Source organism: Rhinopithecus bieti, unplaced genomic scaffold (genome assembly GCF_001698545.2).
Source record: "Rhinopithecus bieti isolate Rb0 unplaced genomic scaffold, ASM169854v2 scaffold_38004, whole genome shotgun sequence".
NCBI classification, from domain to species: domain Eukaryota; kingdom Metazoa; phylum Chordata; class Mammalia; order Primates; family Cercopithecidae; genus Rhinopithecus; species Rhinopithecus bieti.
The window spans coordinates 1827177-1852668 of record NW_016816095.1 but is presented as its reverse complement, the minus strand read 5'-3'; the positions used below and the strand labels follow the sequence as shown (position 1 = coordinate 1852668).

Genomic DNA, 25492 nt, shown 5'->3' with positions numbered 1-25492 from the left:
GTTACTGCCTGAGCTCCGCCTCCTGTCAGATCAGTGATAGCATTAGATTCTCATAGGAGCACAAACCCTATTGTGAACTGCACATGCGAGGGATCTAGGTCGTGTGGGAATCTAATGCTCGATGATCTGAGGTAGAACAGTTTCACCCTGAAACCATCCTCTCCACCCCCCATTCCTGGTCCAGGGAAAAGTTGTCTTCCACGAAACTGGTCTCTGGTGCCAAAAAGGTTGGGGACCGCTGCAGTAAAGTAAGCAAATTGTCCCACAGTCATAGGAAACGTCAGTCCTTTTCCTGTACTTGGCAAAGATGATCCTTTGGCCCTGTGAAATGCATGCGCCAGTGTTTGCCAGGGCTTTTTAGGGGGGAACTTCCAGAAGATAATAATAGGATGTCTGTCCAATTACATGGATCTGTCCAAGCTTCACAAGAGGCATGCTTTGCACCCTTTAGTCTGCCTTTTAAATCCTCTCCAGTGGCGTTGAGGGAATAGGCTGTTTCTATGGGCTGCTGAGCCTCCTGCTCACTCTTCATGTATAATCCTGAAAAGTGTGAGAATCTAGATCCGGGCCAACGTGACTCATAGGCCAGGTCCAGCCCTGTTTCTTGTTTTTGTACTGCTTGTGAGCAGAGAATGGTTTTCACATCTTTAAATAATTGACAACATGAAAAGCAAAGAGGATTTCGTGACATGGGAAAATTCTATAAAGTTAAAATTTCAATGTCTACAAAAAAGTGTTATTGGAACAGAGCCAGAGTTAAACATGTATGCATCGTCTATGGCGGCTTTCACGATATAACAGTAGAGTTCAGTGATATCTCTGGAAAAGCCTAAAATAGTTACTCTGTGTCCTTTACAGCAAAAGTTTGCTGATGCCTGATCTAAATGACATAGTCCATCTTCTTATCCAGACTACATGCCAGTGTGTGGAATCGCCAGTATCAAATTTGTAAACCAGGGAATTCATTTTGTACACATTCGTTTTGATGATGTTACATTTTGAATTGGCATTTAAAATCTTCAAATTATACTTGTTTGTCTTTTGAATAGAGACTGTGGTATGTGATTTTGAGCAAAATAATAAATAACTAATGCTTTTTGAGCACTTACCTTGTGCTAGATACTAATGTAAACACTTTATGCATTATTTCGTTTAATCCTTGGAAAATGCCTGTAAATTGTGTGTACTGTTATTATGCCCTTTTTACAGATGATAAAACCAAGACACAAAACTTGAGTAACTTACCCAACATCATGCAGCTATTTATAGGTGAAGAGTCTGGATTTGAACTCAGACAGTGTTGTTTCAGAGCTCTGAATAACCGTGCTGAATATGCATGTGGTGGGAGGTACTGATGCTGCCTCCAACATAGCACTTAATTCAGGCTATAAACTTTTAAATTAGCTTTTTAAAGTAGTTCGATGGGGAAATGGGCTCATAATACAGTCGCTAGTATAATTTGTACAAGTGGCAACTCATCATTTGCATCTGTTCTAATTTTGTGGTTGACAAAGCGTTTTTTAGAGACATTAGCTGTTTTGCAACCCTGTTAAAATAAGTAAGTCAATAGTGCCATTTTTTTACAGGTCCAGAAAAAAAACTGAGGCTTCCTAGGACCAGATGGCTAGGAAATGATAGACCAGGGACTGATTTTCAATCCAGAATTCTTTCCACTCTGCTGGCCTGTATTAGGCCAACTTTCATGACTTGTACCACATCTGTAGACTAGCTTCACTACTTTTCACTTAATCATTTTCTGGAGATTGATTCTTTGTAACTTTTAAATACCTATTCAGCCTCTTCTAAGTAATAATATACACAAAATAAATAAGTGTGATCTTTTTTATTAATCAGATACTTATATAACACATTCTAAGCACTTTAAATATTAAGTCATTTAAGTTTCATAATAACCCTGTGAGGTAGATACTATTACCATCCCCATTTTATAGATTAAGAAACCAAAACTGACTTTCAGTAACTCGTCAGGGACACATACCTACTAAGTGGTTAAGTGGAATTTGAACCTTGGCAGTCTGGTTTCCCAGTTCTGTCCTGTTAACCCCTTAATTTGTTTGATATATTCAGTATTTCTCCAGCATACAATAAGTACATGAGGATTAAAATTAAACGTATTTAGCTCTGTCTTATCTAAAATGACCTTGCATAAAGACTGTGCCACATCAGATAGAAAGACCTCTGTACCTTCCGAATATGAAAGAGAGCACAGCCTGTTGACTTCATGGGATGTGCTAGGAACCTCGTGATAAGTGTCGGGATACTCACTGAATATACTGTAAGTTACCAGCATCATATTAAATGTAAACCATAAAACAAATGGTGCTTTTGTAAAATTTGGAGGCTTCTGTTGTTAATAGGCATCTTAAAATTAGTTACCTTTCCTGAAGAATTCCATTTGCAGTGCTCTTGTTATGTGACCACACAATTTCTGCTTAAACATTGTCAAGGAAGAGAGCATATAACTTTTAGAGGCAGGTTGCTCTCTGTTGTATGGCTCGTGGTTAGGGAACGTTTCTATATTTGATCCAAAATCTGCTTCACTGACCCCTTCATTTATTTAGGTTTGGTATTAGAAGGTGTTCCATGATTCCTTCCCTCTCCCTACCCCCAGCAGGTTCACACTCCTGATTATGTTTGACATAAGCTGTTAATAAAATAGTTTGCATCATTTGAGAGCTGACCAACTGCCTGTAGCCAAACTTGGTTTTATAGTTCTTATTAGCAGAGAAGCAGGCCAAGATGACAGTGTTTCCATGGACATCCAGAAAATAAATCAGTGTGCAGAAGATCAGCCTGATCATGCATACTCGTGTTTATATGAGTGTGTAGTCTCATGAGTAGTAAATGCCCATGTAGCTACAAAGCAACAAGACTGGGTTTCTTTTACTAACTGAAAATGCTCTTAGGGTAATTCATCATGGGACATTCCAAAATGGTTTTGTTCAGGAAATAGTGTGATTAGAAAGTCTTTATAGTCTCTCAAGATGTCTACTTGAAGGGCCAGTGATCATTTATATGTATAAATCCTGCTGTCTACATTAAAAATCAGTCTCTTTCGTTAGAGTCATTTTGTGAGTTAGATTCTTTGGTTAAAACATTTCCTTAATTTTAATGCTTTAGGTTATATAGGATAAATTCTTTAAGAAAAAAAAAAAGGAGAGAGAGAGGAGAGAGCAAAAGAGACAGAAGAGCTAAATGCATCGCTGTCTCTTGTCTCTCATATTGCAACATATTTGTATCTTATAATGATATTCTCCTTTTTCCACAGGCATTTCCTATTCAAAACAGGAACAGGGACAACGCCACTGTTCAGTACTGCAACCCCAGGATACACAATGGCATCTGGCTCTGTTTATTCACCGCCTACTCGGCCACTACCTAGAAACACCCTATCAAGAAGTGCTTTTAAATTCAAGAAGTCCTCAAAGTACTGCAGCTGGAAATGCACTGCACTGTGTGCCGTAGGGGTCTCGGTGCTCCTGGCAATACTCCTGTCTTATTTTATAGGTAAGAACAAGTTCTTAGAATTACTTTGTCTGTAAATCAGGGTGTTACATTGTTTTATTACTTGTATTTATTCATTTGGTCTAGAAGCATACTATGAGGTTATATTTGGTGGGGGTGAGTTTGAGGTTATATTTGGTGGGGGTGAGTTTGGTAATAATATATCATAAATCACAGAGTATTTTCAGTAATTTTCAGCAAATTTAGATACATAGAAAAGCAGGTTTTGTGGGTAGTTCATTTCCATAAACAGTGAGGTATATTCTTTGGACAAAAACTATAGGGTACATTTGTGTTTGACTTATCCCTTGTGAAACATGGATAGCTCTGTGGCATTTCATGTGCACAAAATAATTCATGTGCTTGCAGTAATGAACCCCGTGCAGGATTTCCTTCGATGCGTACTCAATAGGGAGCTCTCCACTACTTGTGATATTACAAGTCTCTCAGTTCACTCAGCCATCTAAATGTAAAACTCATCACTCAGGGCCATCATCTTGCACTCAGGAAAGCTCTCCAGAGAACTGGGCGTCCATAAAGCAATGAATGGATTATATACTCATTCATATATGTGGATTTTTCTTCTCTTCTGATGTAGTATTGATCATGTTTTTCATCTGATAGTAACCCAAATAATGGAAGCTACTAATAGAAGTTGTAAATATTGCTTTTATTTAACCATTTCATAACATATTTGAGCATTCAAACTACTGGAAATTGCTTTTTAAAATGCCAGAGATGATCACATTGTATTTTGATCTTCTTCTAAGTGTAGGAAAAGGCCTACCACATTGAAAGGCTAATGGTGTCCACTGAGATAAATCACAGGCTTTGTGGTTTATCCACCAGGAACAATAGCCAGTGATGCATCTTCAAGTTTACAAAGCAATTTGTGATGCCCCATGAAATTCTATAACTGAATAAGAGTATTGCAGAGCTGTATGTAGAATACTTTGATGCTTTTGCAGTGGACCAGTATCTTGCACTGGCTACAGTACTCCTATGATATAATTAGGCACTTTGGAAAGTGAAATAACCATTTTGAGTCAGTGTTTAATGGGAAAACAGAATTGTAGAGCATGGGAGAACTTCAGAGACAGTTGAGTCAGGGATGGCAGCTATGTGACATGTTATGCAGTAATTTTTCCAATTCTTTGACCATGGAAGACATCGTTAATGACTCAGCACTTTCTCTCCTTAACCCGATTACATGCTGCTTATCTTCATCTGAGTGCTTCATTCACTACCTCTGACCGCCTCTACCAACCAGTCAGAGGTCAAAGCAAGATGAAACCTTTCTGTTACCTTTCTGTCATGTTTTAATCTAAGTTCACTTTCTCCTTATAGAGATGGGCAACCAGATACTGAAGGGGTTATCACTTGACCAGGATCACACCCTAGTGAGACAATACTGCTGTTGTTTCATAACACAGAAGGTGAATGAGTAATTTCACAACAAAAATCAATATTCCAGAGACAGATTTCTAGTATTCAGTTAGAAAATGTATCAGCCATCAAGAAATTCTATTCTAGTTAACTGTATATATTATTTGTGCCTGTCAGAAGTATGCTGCTAAAGAATTTTAAATGGTTCTGAAATGGACCGGTCATAAATGGGATGTACTAAATTAAGAATATGTATTTGAGCTGAACAAGGAGAACACATGGGCACAGAGAAGGGAACAAGACACACCGGGGCCTGTCATGGGGTGGGATGGGGGGAGGGAGAGCATTAGTTAAAAACAGCTAATGCACGCTGGGCTTTATACCTAGGCGATGGGTTGATAGGTGCAGCAAAACCACCATGCACACATTTACCTGTGTAACAAACCTGCACTTCCTGCATATGTACCCTGCAACTTAAAAATAAAAAAGAATATGTGCTTGTTGCAGATTTTTTTTTACTATGGTGCATACCAGGTAGATAAATATGCAGGGCTGGAATTCAGTGTCAGGTTGACTGGTCAGGCATCCTTTTTGATTGATAAGTGTCTGTGTGCTTCCAGTTGTTAAATATTTTGAATATCAATTCTAATGCCATTTAATTTTATTTTCATGGTGTGACTAGCAGGAAAAAATAGCATTTTAATGTGAGATCAGTCACTGTTACCTGTGAGACTTCTACTCTTTTTAAGGATCCATTAGTGAATATAACTATCAGACTTGTAAGTAAAACTCAAAATTTTCTTTTTTTTCGTATTGCCTGGTTTTACTTTTTAGTCATTAGCAATCTGCTTTATTCCTACTAGTACCATGGTCATAAACTCTTCCCTTTGCTTTTATTTTTCCCCACATGGCAACATGCAAATTATCTAGTTAGTATACTCATGTAGGCTTTTCAGTTCAACAGATATTTATTGAACATTTGTTTTGATCTAGTTATTGTGCTAGGGATTAAGAAGATACAATCCCAGTGTTATCTAGCAAAAATTTACTTTTATCTTCAAAGAATTTTCTCATACTTTTATCGCTTTAATGAAGCACATGTATGCTTCAAATTTTCATTGGTCTTCCTGCATTTAAAGGACTAACGCACTAACACAATGATTTTATTTTTAATCAGGTGAAAAAATTTCATTCCCTCATCAGTTCACATGATAAATCTTTTTTGATTAAAGATGTTGCCTTTACCCTTGAGAAAAAGAACAGGACACTTCTCTCAGGGAAGGTTGTCCTTTTCTATTAAGTGTGCATATAAAGCAGAGAGGGAGAAAAGAGACACTTGCCCATCCAGCCAGATCAGTCTGATAAACCCCAGAATCAATGGGGAAGACCAATGTCATCATGAGGTTGACCTTGCAACCTTTAACAGAAACGCAGGCATCCTTAAACTTTTTTTTCCATTCCCTTAAAATTCCCTCCTCTTATATTGACTGTCAATATAAAGTAAAAGCCTAAGACGTTAAAAAAAAAGCTTGAGGAATTATTTCTTAGAATATTTTTTCTTACTTTCCAGTAAGATAATGAGAACGTACGACAATGTAGATTTAACATGTCTCTTCTCTAAGGTAAGTTATCTCAGGATAGACAAGGTGAACAGCTTCTGAAAGAAAGGCAAGAAGGGAGGGAGGGAGGTGGGCAGGCTTTGTTGTTTATTTTTTCTGTTTCTTCAAAATTTCAGAGAGTAAAGCAAGACCTTAAAAAGTGAAAATGAGTTGTAATCCCACAGTGCGTGCTGTCAACTTTTTGTTGTATAGCCTTCCAGGTATTTTCCCATGTACATATACAGCTAGAGGTCCATATTTTTAAATGCATTTTATACTAGGCTTTTCTCATATATCATTCATTATACATCATCTATATAATTTTATTTAGTGGCTATTCTTAAATAACTAGTTCCCCAAAATACAGTGACTTATTTTCTTACGCCTGTGTCTGTGTATGTTGGCATGTGCGTATGTGCTCATTTGATCCAGTTTTTTATTGGTATAAAGTCTTTGAAAGATATTTGCTGTACCAAAGAGTAGGCATGTTTTAAACTTTGAAAACCACGGCAACTGTCAGTTTACGTAACCACCAATGCTAGTCATTACCTCTATTTATCTATCTATACTTTATTTGCATATTTTTAACTTTTGCCAATCTCTTAGGTTCAAACGTTGTTAGTTGGATTTATTACTAGTAGCGCTGAATATCTTCTCATACATTTATTGGCCATTTGTATTTCTCTTTTTGTGTGTGAAGAGCCTCCACTTTTCTGTTGGGGCTATTCTCCTTTCTTTTTGATTTAAAAAGGCTATTTTCAATTAAGGATATGAATTTTTTGTCCCATGTTATATACTTTTCCAAAATATTATTAACTTTGGTCATAGTCATTTTTACCGTATTTCATACAGAAGTTTTAAAGTCGTCACATGTATTTTTTTCCTTTATATTTCTGGCTTTCAAGACATACCTGTAAAGTCCTTATTTAATCTAAGTATTCGTTTGTATTTATTTTTTATATTTTTATTTTTTTGAGACAGGTTCTCACTCTTTATTTCTTTAAATTTCTGGCTTTCATGCCATACCTATAAAGTCCTTATCTAAGTATTAGTTTTTATTTATTTTTTATATTTTTATTTTTTCAAGACAGGATCTCACTCTGTCTCACAGGCTGGAGTGCAATGACACAGTCACGGCTCACTGCAGCCTTTGCCTCCTGGGCTCAAGTGATCCTCCCATCTCAGCCTCCCTAGTAGCTGGGACTACAGGCACACACCACCATGCCCAGCTAATTTTTTTTTTTATTTTTTGTAGAGACAGGATCTCTCTATGTTTCCCAGATTGGTCTCGAACTCCTAGAATCAAGCTATCCTCTTGCCTCAGCCTCCCAAAGTGCTGAGATGACAGGAATGGGCTACCACTGTGCCCAGCCCGGTATTTTTTAAAATGTACCTCAGTTTACTCTGATACTTAATGGTTTTTCAGTAACTATTTTTAGGTTAACATTTTCCTGGCCACTCTGACAGATGTCAGAGGTCCAAATTAGCTCTTCATTCTAGAAGCTCATAGTCAAGTGATAAGGGTATGCATAAAAATTCCCTTTTAACCCCATACGTGCTTTCATACCAGCTTGATGAGCAAAAAGAGAAGACAGATGGTACCTACGTTTCGCTGAAGATTTGGCGGAAAGACTTGATCTAGCACCTGATGCCTGAACTGGAGCTTTGTTCACCTCATGCCAATGGCTAGTGAGAAAATCACCTTCAGATGAGGTCATCTGAGGAACAGCAAGGAAGAAACGCGAAATACCTGCCATGGTGCATGTGCAGTGCTTACCGTGCCAGGCGTTGTTCTAGAAACTGTATGAATTACCTCATTTAATTTCCACAACAACCTTAGGAGGTTTCTTCTTTTAACAAACAGGGAGTCTGTGGCTTAGAGAGATGGCTCTCCTGAAGGCACACATACGAGGACTTTTACACTATACTGTCTCCTGTGAGGGTTTTTAAGAAGCAAAAATAGAGAAGAAATTGAAGAGATTTAAGCATAGGAGTGAAAAGGAATCACTTTATGTTTTTGAAAGATTGCTTCAGTGGCCTTCCAGAACACGTAATGCAACGAAAGGAGGCCCAGACTTGTGCTTTCCAAGCATTCCTGTGCCTAGGAATCGCCTGGGGACCTTGCTGAAATGCATATTGGGATTTAGCAGATCCAAAGTGAGAACTGAGATCCGTTTTTCCAGCAGGCTCTCAGGCGATGCTGCTGTGCTTTTCAGACCACACTGTGAGTAGCACAGGTCTAGGAAATGCTGTCACATGTCCCATTTCATGACGGAAATGTTCTGTTTCCACACTGTCCAATTTAGTAGCCACTAGACACGAGTGGCTGTTGAGCACTTGAAATGTAGCTAGTAAGTTGAAGAAACCGAAGTTTAAATTGTACTATTTTTCATTAAACTCAAACAGCAACATGGGGCTAGGAACTATCATTTGGAACCTGTTAGAAAACTAGCCGTAACTGGGAGATCATGAGGCCCTACTGGGATAGAGGAGCAAGTAGAATTGAGAAACCTGAGCTGATTCATGATAGAGTAAATGTGACGTGCTTTTGCATATCTCAGTTTTTAAAAATCAAATGTACATATGGTAAACTTCCTTGCAGCGGAGTTGTGTTATGATTTTCTTTGGATTACTGAGCCTCCAGTTAAAATCCTTCGCTAATCCATTAACCTTTGAGTGGCTGTGCCTTTACACAACAGAAATTCTACTGATTTCTAACCACAAATGTTAAGTTCAGTGATTATACTTAGTGATACAGACCTACCCAAAGAAATACCTGTTGCGCTTCTCTGGGCCCTGATGTACTCATTCTTCTTTTTTTGGCTCTGAAACTTAAAAGAAAAAAAAAAGAGAGATGACCAATAACCACTAATTGTTCACCAAGAATGGCAAAAATGAGAAGCGTGTATGTTCTGCTTCTGTTCACAGTTATACAGTGGGTAGGAGTCTTGGTATTGTTCTTTGCTTACAGAAAGCTCTTTTTTCTGTGTAGAAGATAACCTGAAATGTCAATGTCATACACATAGAAAAATGGCCAGAAATCCCTCATGAAGCATAAACATGTTTAAAGCATTACTACATGCAAATCGTAATAAATGCTTGGGATGTGACGAGTTGATGGGTGCAGCACACCAACATGCAGATTACATATGTAACAACACCTGCCACGTTATGCCCATGCTACCTAGAACTTAAAGTATAATAAAAAATAAATAAATAAATTAAATAAATAAATAAATGAATGCTTGGGATGATGCCAATTAAACTGCAAAAAAAGCCACTCAAATCAGACTTCAAATAACACCATTATAGACCTTTAATTTCTGGAGCATTTCTGTGCACTGCTAGGCAGAGTCAGAGAATTTCTCCATGTACAGTAGCACTAAAGGTATTTGCACATGAACTTTAAGGAACACTAGAGAAAAAACTATTATCAGACTATATTATGGTGGTATATTTTCTCAATTATCTTGCCCTTTTGGCGAGATTTTTCCTAACCAGTAATTCATTTGACAACAGAGTGTTTTAAATTACAGTTTTATTGAGACCCAGTGCACATACCGTGTGGTTTATCCATTTAAATATACAGTCCGATGGTGTTTAGTGTTACATGTCCACAGAATTTTGCAGCTATCATCACAGAACATTTCTCTCACCTCCAAAAAGAAACCCTGCATCCTTTAATAGTCACTCCCTATTACCTCCCAACACCCTAATACCCAATGGTTATTTTTTATCCCCACAAAAATTTTTCCATAAAATCTGAAATTTTAAGGGACTGTTTTGTTAACTGATTGCCCAATGAAAGCAAATAGCTCAGCTTTGTTTTCTTACGAGCTCCTGACAAGTATAGCAAACCAGAGAACTACTCAAATTTTTACTGTTCCTTTCATTTAAAAAAAATACATATGTAGTTATTTATTTCCTTTGAACAGCTGCTACCAACTGATTTCTAAAATACATGTTGTCATATGCCTGCTAAAAAGGCTGTTTAACGACATAAGCATTCCCTAGATCTGGCAAAACATAACCTGTCGAATCCAGGTTCATGCAGTTATGATTCCTTAGCAGTTATCTGTCCTACTTCTGGGCCTATTTGCATTTTATGAACATTTTTACCTCTCTGTGTACTTTGAAATTGATGATGGTAGTAGCTATATATATGCAACTCAGGGTCAGAAGGGAAAATATGCCAACCCTTTATGCTTCATGAAAAATCAACCATTTAACTATATATGGCAAAATAAAATGTGTCTGACGTTCTTTTTTCTTTTTGGACGTGTCTTTGTAATAAAAGTGCTGTTTTATAATGTTCTAGAACACAGCTGAGCAATGAATTACATACCATTTTTCACTACAGCTTCTTCCCTTCACTCTGAGTTGCATTATATTCAGAAAATGCATTTTTATCTGAGATGGTATGGAAGCATTTTAATACTAACATGATTTCATCACATTGTAGGAAAAATGTATTGCCTATATTTTAGAGGATGGAAAATTGTAAGACTAAAATTTAGAGTCGGTTTTCAATATTTTATTTTGTTCTTGAATCCTTAAGGACATATTTAAGCCTGATTCAATGGTGATTAAAGACTCAGAGTAAAATAATTTACCAGTATAGAAAGTAAGCTCCTCCTCTCCCCACGAACGTAATTTATTTTACTCTTAGTTTGATATGAGGTCAGCTAAAGTAAATAATATATGACAGTAATACACTTGGCTGGGCACGGTGGCTCACACCTGTAATCCCAGCACTTTGGGAGGAAGCCAGGAGTTCAAGACCAGCCTGGCAAAACCCCATCTCTACTAAAAATACAAAAAGTTAGCCAGGCATGGTGGCACGCACCTGAAGTCCCAGCTACTCAGGAGGCTGAGGCAGGAGAATCGCTTGAACCCGGGAGGCGGAGGTTGCAGCAAGCAGAGATTGCGCCACTGCACTCCAGCCTGGGCAACAGAGTGAGACTCTGTCTCAAAAAAAGAAAAGAAAAGAATGCACTTAAACAGATGGTGTTTACCATTTAAATATAGGGATCTCTCTGACTTGAAAAATATTCAAAGACAGAACAATAAGAAATACCTTTAAAGTCAGCTTACCTCCAGTTTATGCTAGATATAAATATCTTATTCATGAAATATAGTGAAATTTTCTCTGTTTTAAACTATCATTTTTGCAAAATGTAGCAACATCTCCTGACGACAAGTGGAAAGCATAATACAATATTTACCACTTTACTGCTACGTTGCATAAATATTTAATTGGCATTGCATATGTCATTTGCTTTTACATTAGTGGTGCTAACAGCAGCATGTTCAGAGAGAAATGCCTGCATAGAGAGGAGTGAAAGAAAAGTAAATGGCATACACAGAAGGTTAAAAAAAACTTGACAAATTACTAGAAATTTTAGAAGTGAATTCAGCACAAAACCTTTAAGTTTCATTGAATCTGTATTAAACAAAGGTCTCATCCTAGAATATAACAGATCAAATAAAATTTAAATTTCTATAGAGTTTATTGTTCCCACATCGTCTTAGAATGTCTGCAGACTGCTCACCTTGTCCCTTTTCCTTAAAAATAAGATTCCAAAGCCAGACGTGGTGGCACGCACCTGTAGTCACAGCTTTCTGGGAGGCTGAGGCGGAAGGATCACCGCTTGAGCCTAGGAGTTCGAGGCTGTAGTGCCTGATGATCATGCCTGTGGATGGCCACTGCACCCCAGCCTGAACGACATAGCAAGAGCATCTCTAAAAAATAAAAAATAGGTTTAAAAAAATTCCAGTTTCTTCTTTAGTAACTTTAGTAATATAACACTTGTCAGAAAAGGAACTGACCATTCATTCATCCATCATTCATTCAACATTTATTAGGTGACTACCATAGGTCAGACACTGTGACAGTGACAGCAGTGAAAATACATTCCTTGCCTCTTAGATATTATATTCTTTTGTAGAATGCAAACACTGAGTAATTAATTACAGTTATAGTAACTATTTAAAAAGGAGAAGTGTAGGAAACTAAGAGACTGCATAAAAGGCAGAACTTACTGAATCTGAGCATTCAAGAAAGATTTTCCTGCTAAGGCCTAAATAATAACTCAGATTATGTGTTTTGGCAAATGCTGATGTAGGGACAGATTCCAAGTGTTATCACAGAAACATAAATGTAACCCGAAAATATCAACCATCAGGAGGATTAAAACCAATATATTGTGATATAATAAAGAGAAAATTTATCTGTGTCTTAGGGGAAAATGTTATTTTTTTTTTTTTTTAGTTTTCATTATTGACTTAGTTTACCTAGAACCCAGTGTTGCAGTTCACATCTAGAAGTAGAAATGTCACTTTGGAAATTTGGGGAAACTAGACCTAAAATTGCCACAAGAATCCCATAGTCTCTTTCTGTTTGTTCCTTTCTCTTAATTTCAGATAACATACATACATACTTTAAGAATTTTACTTATAAAGAATTTCCAAAAGATGTTTTTAAAAACTGGTAAAGGAGGCCGGGCGCGGTGGCTCACACCTGTGATCCCAGCATTTTGGGAGACCGTGGCAGGCAGATCACCTGAGGTTGGAAATTTGAGGCCAGCCTGACCAACATGGAGAAACCCTGTCTCTACTGAAAATACAAAATTAGCCAGGCGTGATGGCTCATGCCTGTAATTCCAGCTACTCGGGAGGTTGAGACAGGAGTATCGCTTGAACCCGGGAGGCGGAGGTTGTGGTGAGCCGAGATTGCGCCATTGCACTCCAGCCTGGGCAAGGAGAGCGAAAGTCCATCTCAAAAAAAAAAAAACTGGTAAAGAAAAAGATATCTGTGATTTCTTTCCATTCATGAGTACTCAATCTGTTTTGAAGAAATAAAACGTACAGATGTGTGTGTGTATCCTACATCTCCAAAGCTGTTTGGAGATAAGCGTCATGTTGCCCTGTGTTTGATAACTAAGGAGGTCAGCACGTCTCATTTTCATGATTGAGTTGGGCCTAAAGGGGCAAAGAATCTTACTCGGAGGCCCTCCCATTGTGCATCTTCCCATTTTACATTCTATACAGTGACGCGAAGAACAAGTATGTTTGTTTAGCTAGGTCCACCTCTGTATAATACTAAGATATTTTCTGAGAGAAGATTTCATGTTATTAATGATAAGAACTTCCAGTCTTTCTGTTACCTGTTACATTGTGTCGTGGTGACTTACCTAATGCTCCTCTTCTGGTGGCTGTCTGTCAACCAGCCTGGCATGACATTGGCTGGCTCTGTCCTGGGATTGTCTTACCACCCTAATACTTTAGCCACTGGCTGGTCCTTTCTGTTTTCTCCTCCACTGGGGAACCCATTCTCTTTATGACTTTCAATAAGCCTCCACCTGCCCCTGAAGGAGAGGAAGCCTTTCACACATGATCCTGCATTTCCCAGAGAGACAGAAGGATATCCAAGGCTACCTAGAAGATGACTGCGTATAATATGTAGAATATGGGACTCTTGGTTTTGAGAGAAAGTGATACAAGTGGTTTTGCAGATTTCAGATTTTTGCTTATTTTTACATGTATCTCCTTTTAATTATTTCTAATATCAAAGTCAATTTCATTAAACTTAGCTGTTTTTGAATATCTCTTCTAAATACTGAATTCACAAAGATGAGTAAGAAGTAATCTTTATCACAGTGATTTCACCATCTTCTATGACAAAATATAATTTCAAATTTGTATACCACAGTACAATTTGTTTTTAAAGTACTGTTAATAAGCATAGACTCTCACAGCAGCCAGATTTGTGTTTGTATCTCACCTTTGTCACTTACTAGCTATGTAATCTAGGGTACTTAACCTTCATAAACCTGAATTTCTTCATCAATATAAACAGGTTTTGAATTAGTACAGCTATGGGGAAAATTGAATAAAGTAATGTGCCTGGCAAAATGTAAGTGCTCAGTTAATTTTAGCTCTCTTCCTTCTTCTTCTTCTTTATAACAACCTAGTAAATTAAATACTATTATCCACACTTTTCTAAAAGAAAAATCTTAGGCCCAGAAAATCAGTGACTTGTCCAGTCAGCAAATCCTTTAAAAGGAACCATAATCTAGGTCTCCTTATTTTTAAGTCCAGAACTTTTCCCACGGTGTGCTAGGGCATTGTTTCATCTTAGGTTTAAGAATTTATAGATAGAACATGAACGGAAGAATAATAACAATGAAAGACAAAATGAGAAATGAATTCTATTTTGCATTCTGATTTTGTTGTATCAGATTGTGTCATGAGGAAGGTCTCAGCAGATGTTAGCCATCTCTGACACTTGCCTTTCACATCTCTTTTACAAATAAAGAGTAATTTTTGGCCGGGCATGGTGGCTCACACCTGTAATTCCAGCGTTTTGGGAGCCTGAGGCGGGCAGATCATGAGGTCAGGAGATTGAGACCATCCTGACCAACATGGTAAAACCCCGTCTCTACTAAAATACAAAAACTTAGCCAGGTGTGGTGGCATGCACCTGTAGTCCCAGCTACTTGGGAGGCTGAGGCAGGAGAATTGCTTGAACACAGGAGGTGGAGGTTGCAGTGAGCCGAGATCATGCCACTGCACTCCAGCCTGGCAATAGAGCGAGACTCTGTGTCATAAAAAAAGTAATTTTGCTGATTGCTATTCATATCAAGATACACTGATTTTTTCCCTTAAGGTAATATAGAATTTCCTTTAAAATAAATGTATTAAAATTTAGGTCAATCACTTAAAAAAAGAAGTATATAAATGGAAAATACTTATTTACAAAATAATACTTTAGAAGGTTCACAATTATAAAGGTGATCAGCCCATTTTTACCAACACAGGAATCACTGCTTAGGGAACCGAAAGTGCTGTGGAGCTTTTCCACTGGGTTTCCCGATTTTATTCCAGATCCTTAATCTTTTTGTCAACTACATTTCTAGTTTTAACAAGCTAACTGCATGATATGGTTAGTAAGCCTATATGAGTGACATAGAATTTGTTTATAAAGCCTAACTATATTGTTTCAGTCATTTCAAATAATCACAAATTTTACATTTTCCATTTTTAGATGAATGGTATTTTTAGATGCTTTTTTTTTACTTCTTCAAATTCTTCATAATCTTGGAAAAGAGTCACATAAAGAGAAGCATTGCATGTTTAAAATGGGAAAGTGGGCCATTTATTTTTAGGAAAGGAGACTGAGACCACCAAATACAGAAACAGGCTGGCAGTGTGAGCAAGTCTCCCAGGGATCAGAGACTGCAACTTCCTCTGTGTTTTGCTTTGAAATATATTTCAACAAATGCTCCCTAAATATTAATTAATAATGGTTAAGTTAGTAATAACTCAGGAAAACTGGTCTCTGAGCGATCCCAGATTAAAGGGGAGCAAATGGAATGTAGGCTTCATAAAAATGTTTTTCTCCCCATCTGAGGAGTAAGATGAGACGCTCATGGGAGACTGATGTGATCTGTCCGAATAACCCTTACCTACAAAGTGCTGCAGGCATCCAGAGGCCGAGTGGGCTCCACAGCCCTCTGCTTCTCACAGGCAGCCGAACTTGATAAGGCAGGTACCCACTTCATCTTTGTTGATTGAATGATAAACAGCAAATCACACGAGCTGGTTGTGCCTACATCACTGAAGGATCATTGATTTTGTTTCAGGTTTCCTCTTGACATACACATGCACCTGTGCAAACACACACACATATGCACACACTCACAGATCAGTGTCTCTCAAATGTAACGCCTTGGAGGAGAACTGGACTATTACTTAGGAGGTGTTTTTCTGGATTTTGCCATGTTTTAATATACTGACATTCTTCTCAGGATCTCCATATATCAATAGTTGAATCTTTCAATAATGGTGATTACAATGCCTTAAAATTTCAAAGAATTGTAATTTTCAGTTTGTATATTTTACCATTTTTTAAAAAGCCAAAACAAGTGAAGAAATAATTTTATGCTTGAGTAAGTCAGTAGCATACATAAACATTTGTTACATATTTTTTTTTTTTTTTTTTTTTTTTTTTTGAGACAGAGTCTTGCTCTGTCACCCAGGCTAGAGTGCAGTGGCACCATCTCAGCTCACTGCAACCTCCACCTCATGGGTTCAAGCGATTCTCCTGCCTCAGCCTCCTGAGAAGCTGGGATTACAGGTGTGCTGCACCACACCTGGCTAATTTTTGTGATTGTAGCAGAGACGGGGTTTTGCCGTGTTGGCCAGGCTGGTCTCAAACTCCTGACCTCAAGTGATCTGCCTGCTTCAGCCTTCCAAAGTGCTGGGATTACAGGTGTGAGCCACCACGCCTGACCTTGTATGCAATTCTAAAGCTGTTATGGAAGAAAGGAATCCAAATGAAAGTTGAATGAGTGCTGCAATCTTTTGCATAATGAGATAGATCTATTGGATTGCAATGGCAAAGCTGTAGGTAACTCACTAATGAATCCTCTGTTACATACATTTCACAGTAACAGCAAATTCAATATTTTGGGAAGCAGGGAATAACTCACAAATCATGTAAATGATTTCATTCTGTATTTTGAATGTTACTGAAATAAGTCCTCTTACCATGCTCTTCAGTATTGACAAGTGTTATCTGAAAAATTCTCTAGCTTGTAGGTAACGGCTGACCCCTTTGGGCCACTGATGGTGATGGTTAACACTTTGTTCTTTCCATTAGATTGGAGGATCAGTCCTTCTTTTATGCAGAGAACAGACCCTTTAAACAAGACAAAACTAATGAAACATCAGGAAAATGGTCGGTTTTAGAAATTCTAACTTAATTCTCTCTGTGACAGAAGCAACAGCTTGATTTTCGTTTTGTCAGCTTCAGCATTGGAATTAGCATTTCCTGAGCCACATCCATTGGTGTCTTACACTGCATCCACGTAGTTCAGAAAGAAAAAATGCAATGAAACTTTAAAGTAGAATTGTTTAATGTTATCATTTATAAAAGAATATGAGTCAAATATCCTGGCGGAAACAAACCTTCAAAGTTAAATCACTGTGTGTTCCCATCAAGGCATTCTGATAGCCAGCATGATTCTTTTTTCCCATTAATTGCATTATGCCAAGAAAGGATGGAAAGGAAAAACAGCATAGAAATATAAAATATTGGCAGCCATTCTGTATCTGCCTCCAAACCTGTTCGTTCATAAAGCCTACACTTTTAGAATGTTATCTTGTAATGCAAAGAGGAACTTGCTATATCAAATGTTAGTTCTTTTGAATATAAATATCCTACAGTTGACAGAATAATTTTCCTTTCCTTAATGACAGCTGGAGTGCATATTAATATGAAAGCTTTCAAAAGAAATATTGATTTAAAATAACAATATTTGGGTCAGCATGGTACAGAGTGTTGAAATAATATTAGCCTTAAAAGTTAATAACAAATAATAACGAATTAGAATGCCAGAATATTGGCCAACACATTCTATCAACATGTATATGAACACAGCAGGAAATCTAAAACAAAAGCTAATTTATGAAGAACTGTGTGTTCCTAATGACAGTTTAGACCAGTAGGGGTCCAAGTTACAAACTGCAGTCTTCACATGCGATACTTTCATTTTACATCGAAAGCTTGGTTTTACTCTGAATGCGTGTGTCCAGTCAAATGATTGCCCTATACTTAAGAGTATATTTCTTATTTTTTCTGTGAAATCTGATTATTACATATGGGCATCATGTATATTTATGTATTCATGAAATTGATACATAAAATGAAATAATTCTGCATTCAAAGGCCAAGATATCCAAGGAATCGTATGTGTAACATGATAGTTTGACACTATGCAATGCAGTTTTAAAAATTAAAATCAAGAACAACTTTAGGATTCTAATGTGTTGGTATCTTATTGATGCCAGGTATTTTTCCTTATGCTCAATAATTTAGCCTAAATATTTATATTTTAAAATATATTAACATCATAGAATATAAATCTGGAAGAGACCTTAGAGGTCATCTAGTGCAAACCCTTCAGATTTTCTTTGTAAATGAGAGAGCCAAGCCTCAGAAAGATCCAGTAACTTGCCAAAGTTCAACAACTATTTAGAGCCAGAATTCAGACTGGGACTCCAGTCTCTTTTAATACAAACAGAAGGCCCCACAAGATGCAATAGACAATCTGTGTTGAAAACAGTGCACTTACCTATCTGATGTCAGACTCTGATTTTATTTTCTGCAACTTAATATGTTCCTAATGAATCTCAGAAAGATTCCTTTTGGAAGTGTACCACGGTGGATGTGAAGTGAATTGCAAGAAAGGGAAACTCTAGCTCCCTGCTTGCTTAGATGAACTTTTGAGGTTTGGGAGACTAAACAAAACAGAATGGCAGACGTTTTCAGTGTAGTATTTCTAAAGTCAGTTTTTCTTACCAGACTCTCTTTCCCATATTACCTCATCCTCTTTGTCTTTGTGAGAATGTTCACTTGATCTTGTAACATTAAACAGCGTTTAACCAATCCTGGCAGACCCTCCAAGCACACTGCTCTGTGTTGCCAGAACCTCAGAGCACACTCCTCAGGGTTCTGGTGGCACACGCCACCTTCAGGTGACTGATGGCTGGGTGCTCGCGTCTGTGTTCCCTTCACAACATCCTCTGTAATTTGCTCCAAGGTTCTGGCAATTGCTGGACTATGTCACCAGCTGTCATCACCCCTCCTTCCCATCCATTTTTGGCAGGATCTGGGAACGCAAGCATGCCAGTAGAAATAATAGTAGCTGTGGTAACAACTTCAGTGGCATGGTCCCCAGAGACGAGATCAAAATTTGGCACCTTTTTTTCTCAACATGGAGCTAAAAATGGCACTGAATTTGTTACTTGGTGGTATATAATTTTCTTTAATTACACATTTTGGGTTTCAAGTGTTCCACATGCTGGCTTTTAAGTGTCAAACCAACATATACAGGTTAAAAACAATGGCATGCCCCCTTTTTATTTTATGGGGAGGAGGCGAAATAACTATAATACCATGGATTCTGTTCGTCTCCAGCCTTGGAAAATAAAAGGAATGCATGCCGTCCCTTCTCTCACTTTAATGGTCTTTGTGTGTAAAAAAAAAATTCCTTCATAGAATTTTACTGATAGATCTTTATTAACATATTATCTCAAAATTGTTTCAATCAATGAGGTTTTTTTCTTAATTATTGGAAAAATCTACAGAAACATACTAAGAGTTTATAGAATTCATTTTTAGTTACATACGAAAGATTTAATTTTAACATCTTAAAATGGTTACAGTTCATGAATACCACGAGACAACCTAAAAAGATGCAGTCTAGAGTAGCCTATTTGGCTGTTAGTAACATAGGTTTTGACCACCATCAATGACTTCATATCCATGTAAGTCACTCCTGAGTTGATAATACTATAATTTTTTTTTCTCATTGACTTGGGTGATAGTATAAAAAGCATACTCATTAATTTTATAGATGACAAATGTCAGATGTTACAACTTATTGTAAAGGGATTCCTGTGGTACTTCAAACTTTACTAAAGACAAAACAAATGGTTTTTATCTTCATAATTGTTTTGTTTTCTAGGTTTCTTTTTTCTGTTCGTGATATCACTTTAGCTTGGGCAGTGAAGTCACTGATATCATGAACAGAAAAAAGAAACCCAGAAAGCAAAACAGTTATGAAGATAAAGACCATTTATTTTGTCTTTAGTAAAGTTTGAAGTAGCACAGGATTTCTAGGTAGGTCTAGTAGAAAAATGCAAAGTTTGAAGTATAGCTCAGTCAGGAAAGAATTCAGTGTTAAGAGATATATATTTCAAAGTCATCCATCCACATGGAATTGGGAGTTGATATTATAAAAGCAGTTAACATGAAAGGAAAGTCAAGGAAGGACTTTGGTGAATGTCTATATTTTGGGGAATACATGGAGGCATTGTGTAGGTCAGGAGTAGGCAGGTTGTGGAGTGGTAAAAACAACCCTAAAAACCTGAAAGGCTGTATCAGTCTGTAATTGCAGCTGGGCCCAACTTAGCTGGGTGTCTCTGCCTCACAGTCTGTAAGGTTACAGTCAAACCACAGACTGGGTCTGCTGTTTCATCTGAAGGCTCAACTGGTGCTGGAGGATGTGCTTCCAAACTCACACACATGGTTTTTGGCACACTTCAGTCTCTTATCATATGGGCCTCGTTATGAGGCTGCCTCGTGATACGACAGCTGGTTTTCCCCATGGAAAGCAGTCCAAAGAGAGAGAGACAACAACCAAAACAGAAGCTGAAGTCTTTCGTAACCTAAGCCCAAGAGACATTCCATTATTTCTGCCATATGCTTTCCATTGTAAGCAAGCCACTAAATCACGCCTAAACTCAAAGGGAGTGAATTATACAAGGGTGTGAATACCAGAAGGCAGGGCTTATCTGGGACCATCTCAGAAGCTACCTGCTACAGTGGCTTAACATGACGGTTTATTGTTGCTTAAGCTACATGTGCAGGGTGGTTCTTGTCAAGGGGGTTCTGCTCACTCAAGGACCTAGACTTGACAGAAACACTACTCAGCACATTTGCATGATTACTGCATGGGAATGCAACACATTACATATTGGTTCTTAAATCTTCCTCACAGACGTAAGACATACTACTTTTGCCCAAAAATTTCTTTATCTAAAGCAAAGTTATAAGGCTTCAGAAGGGCAGGGAAGGGTAACTCCAATATATGTCCAGGAGAATTTGATTACTTGTGAATAGCCTGTAAGACTTCCACATAATGATTTAAGGAGAACAACTGGGAATCAGCAGAGAGCTGCGAAGAGAACCAGGAGAATTATGAAAGGAAAATAAAGTATTGAAGATGGGTGGCTAATAATGCCCAGTACTCTTGAGATGTAAACAGGATGAATATTGGCATGAGGCTACTGAATGTGGCAGTTTAAGAGATACCGGCTGGGCACAGTGGCTCACTCCTGTAATCCCAGCACTTTGGGAGGCCAGGGCGGGTGGATTGCTTGAGGCCAGGAGGTCAAGACCAGCCTGACCAACCCAGTGAAACCCCTTCTCTATTAAAAATATAAAAATTAGCTGGGCGTGGTGGCGGGTGCCTGTAATCCCAGCTACTCAGGAGACTGAGGCACAAGAATAGCTTAAACCCGGGAGGTGGAGGCTGCAGTGAGCCGGGATTGCGCCACTGCATTCCAGCCTGGGTGACAGAGCAAGACTTCATCTCAAACATACATACATACATAAAAATAAAAGAAGAGATACCCATAACCATTGTGAGAGAGATTTTAGCACGGTAATGGAGAACATCAGTCAGTGAGGAGAAAAGAAGTGTGTGCTGAGGAAGTATATATTGTGGTCTCTTCTTTTGAGATAACTGGTAGTAAAGGGAAAGAGAGGAATTAAACAATAATTTAAAAGAAATCAGAATTAAGAAATCCTTGAAAATCCTGATCCTGTAAGTAAGCGTGACATTTGTACCCCAGACATTGCTTTTTCATCTCTTCTAAACCATTTGTAAACATGCTTAAGTTGAAGGAGCAAACACAGAGACCTTCATTGTACAGTCAGATACAGTCGGATGCTGGTCACTTCATTGTACAGTCAGATACAGTCGGATGCTGGTCACTTCATTGTACAGTCAGATACAGTCAGATGCTGGTCACTTCATACCTTCTGGGTTAAGTTTCCCACTTTGTATCACAGTCCCATTTCTTCATCTTAACAACAATGATTTTCTGCAGGGTGACAAGTTATAATAGTTTCTGTTTTAAATTCTAGTAAGACACACATTTAATACATTTTAAAAAGTTATTATCTTACACATTTTTAAATGTATAGCTCAGTGGGATTCACATTGTTGTGCATCAGATTTACACAATGTTTTGCTAGTATGAAGCTAAAATTCTGTCCCTATCAAAGAGCTCTCCATTTCTCCCTCTTCCCCACCCCTGGTCACCACCGTTCTACTTTAAGATTCTATGACTTTGACTACTTCAGCTAGTCCATGCAAGTGGAATTATACAGTATTTTTAACTGACTGACTTCATTTAACATAAAGCCCTCAAGGTTTGCATGTCACATACTACAGCATGTGACAAGATTTCCTTTTTAAGGCAGAATACTCTTCCATTGTGTGTATAACGACATTGTCTTTCTCCATTCATCCACCGATGGGCATTTGGGTTGCGTCCACCTCTTGACTGCTGTGAATAGTGCTGGTATGAAAACGAGTGTGTCCATATCTCTTCAAGACCTTAATTCTTGTTCTTTTGGGTATGTAGCCTGAAGCGGTATTGCTGGATCATATGGTATTTCTATATTTAATTTTTTTGAGGAATCACCATATTGTTTTCCATAGTGTTTGCAACATTTTGCATTCCTAGCCAACAGCACACAAGGGTTTCCATTTCTTTACATTTGTGCCAAGACAAATCATGTTTTTAAACTCAAAATCAATTGGGGAGAGCCATGAGCTGACAGTCATCACCACAATACATGAATTTGTTTAATCGTATTGCCTTCCTCCTTAAAGTTTGTACTTCCTGAGACTTGCACTGAGTTTTTCCTTACTCTTTCCTTTTCCTCCCACCTGGTGGTGTCATGTGCCCTTCTTTTGTACTGTGTCTTCACTTTGCACCTCATTTATTCGTTACCTCTTGGGGCTGGAGCACAGACCGTCACAGTTGCCGCACCTGCAACATCGTGGAAAGGAAAGCCTGATAGCCTTATAGAGAAAACCACTTTTAGGGAAGATTTAGGGAAGGTAAAAAAAATGTATGTTATTTTTAGCTATGCTGAGTGTTAGATGGATTACTTTTAAGTGTTTTTTGTTTTTTTCTTTTTTGCTTGCTTGTTTGTTTTTTTGGGGGTGGGGTTTGAGACAGAGTCTCACTTTGTCACCAAGGCTGGAGTGCAGTGATATGATCTCAGCTCACTGCAGCCTCCACCTCCCAGGTTCAAGCAATTCTCCTGCCTCAGCCTCCCAAATAACTGGGATTACAGGCACCTGCCACCACACTTGGCTAATTTTTGTAGTTTTAGCAGAGCCAGGCTGGTCTCAAACTCCTGACCTCAGGTGATCCGCCCACCTCAGCCTCACAAAGTGCCTAGGTAGGATTACAGAGGTGAGCCACCATGCCCTAAGTAATTTTTATTTAAGTATAATACACATTTAGAAAAGTATGTGGATCATGATAAGTGAACACACCAATGGAACCACGTCCCAGGCAGACTCTGAACAGTACTCCAGAAACCTCTAGGGACTATGCCAGCCACTACCTGTTCCTTCCTTCCTAGAGGTCATCACTGTGGTGACTTTCATTCTTCTCAGTTGATTTTACCTGCCTCTGAACTTTATATACTTGAACTTATACAGTATTCACTTTCTGTGTGTGATTGGTTTCTTTTCCCCAACATTAGGCTTGTGAGATTCATCTGTATTGTTGTGTCTGCCAGCAGTTCTTTCCTAAAGCTGCTGTGTAGAATTCCGTTGTATATCTGGCCTATAATTTGTTTTTCCATTCTGCTGCTGCCAGATGTCAAGTTTGGGGTTGTTTCCAGTTTGGGGCAATTACAAATAATGCTTCTGTGAACATTCTTGCTCATGCCTTTTGTTGCTAGGTGGATGCATATTTCTATGGGATATATAGACAGACTTTTGTAGATGCACTGGAGACTTAACCGCCCTTTCTGAGATTTTTAATATGAGAAAATATATCCCAATTCCAAACAACCAACTGAAGTATCTTGCAAAATACTCCCATTTATTGTTGGTAAAAATCTTGTATTTGCCAGTTTTAACATTTGGACAACTTCTGATTATATTTACCTCATGGCGCAAATATAATCATTCTTTCTACAAAAAAAAGATAATGGACTTCAAGGTTTTTTTATATTGTGAAAAGCACACTGATACATATGTATCTCAGATAGGCAGTACTGCTGTCATCTACAGATTTCATTCTGCCTTGGATAACCTTTTGAATATGAATCCATGGCCCTGTCACTATTATATTCACCTAGAAATACATGGAAATGACATAAAACTAAGACGCATAATACTAGAAATAAAAATTTTTCATGATTAAATCTATATGAATATTATTTCTATAACCCTAAAATTCACAATTACAATGCTTTTGTACTTTTGTAACTTTTAAATTGTTGTTTTTTAAGAATCTTGGAGTTAAACAAAATAGCCTGTCCTTAATTTCATTGCTATCGTCATCATATGACTGTAAAACTTTAGTTTCCGACCGAATAGTGGGAAAGTACTGTGTAGAACCGTGACCAGGACACACAGATTGTTACCTACTGATATCCTCGGCACCAGCCCCTGCATACTGCCCCAGCCTGCAGTGTCCTGGATGTAGTAGAGAAGTGTTATCGTAGCCTGTGGCCCACACACAAGCTGCGTTTCACTTCCTTCTGTATGGATTTTCACATCCCACTACCCACTGGTAGAATACAGAGGTACATAGTGATATGTCTTTTGTCATCAGAAGGTTGGGGGGTTTGAGGTTAACGTCCATTGCAAACTGCATGCAAACTCTCAAAAAACCTTCAACTCTCAACAAATCTCCACTTTCTTGGATTTAAAATGAGAAAAAAAATAAGTCATAATAACCATTCAACAGAATCTTTGTGAAGATTAGAGATAATGCCAGTGAAGCACTAGTACAGTTCCTGACACACGGTGTTTGTTCAACGAATGGTTTCAAATGTATATTGCGTCATGATGTTCTACCACCAGTACAAGGACCGTGTCTGCGGCCGGGAGTGCCTGTATCACTCCTGGCTTTACCTCCTTACCTGAGACCCAGAGCACTGAGGGACTCAGAAGAGCACAGCGCCCCCAGCTGCTTCTTGCCACTGTCTGCACACCCTACGTTGGGACATGCCTAAACCAAAGATCCGTGGTGCCACCCATGAATAGTGGCAGCAGATGCTTTTCCATGAGTTCAGTTTTGCTTTCCAACTCTGGCACTGAAGAACTGGACTTAGCCTTCTTTATTTTCAGATGTATTTGATTTGGCTAATTTTC

The 25492-nt window shown here is 38.1% G+C and overlaps 1 protein-coding gene across 1 annotated transcript in view; it reads left to right on the top strand.

The window, feature by feature from the left end:
* The window catches only part of TENM3 (teneurin transmembrane protein 3), a 494169-nt gene that overhangs the window by 321118 nt on the left and 147559 nt on the right, over positions 1 to 25492 (top strand). Inside the window, 1 exon segment of the mRNA XM_017854351.1 lies at positions 3290 to 3528. Coding sequence (XP_017709840.1) covers positions 3290 to 3528 — 239 coding nt within the window.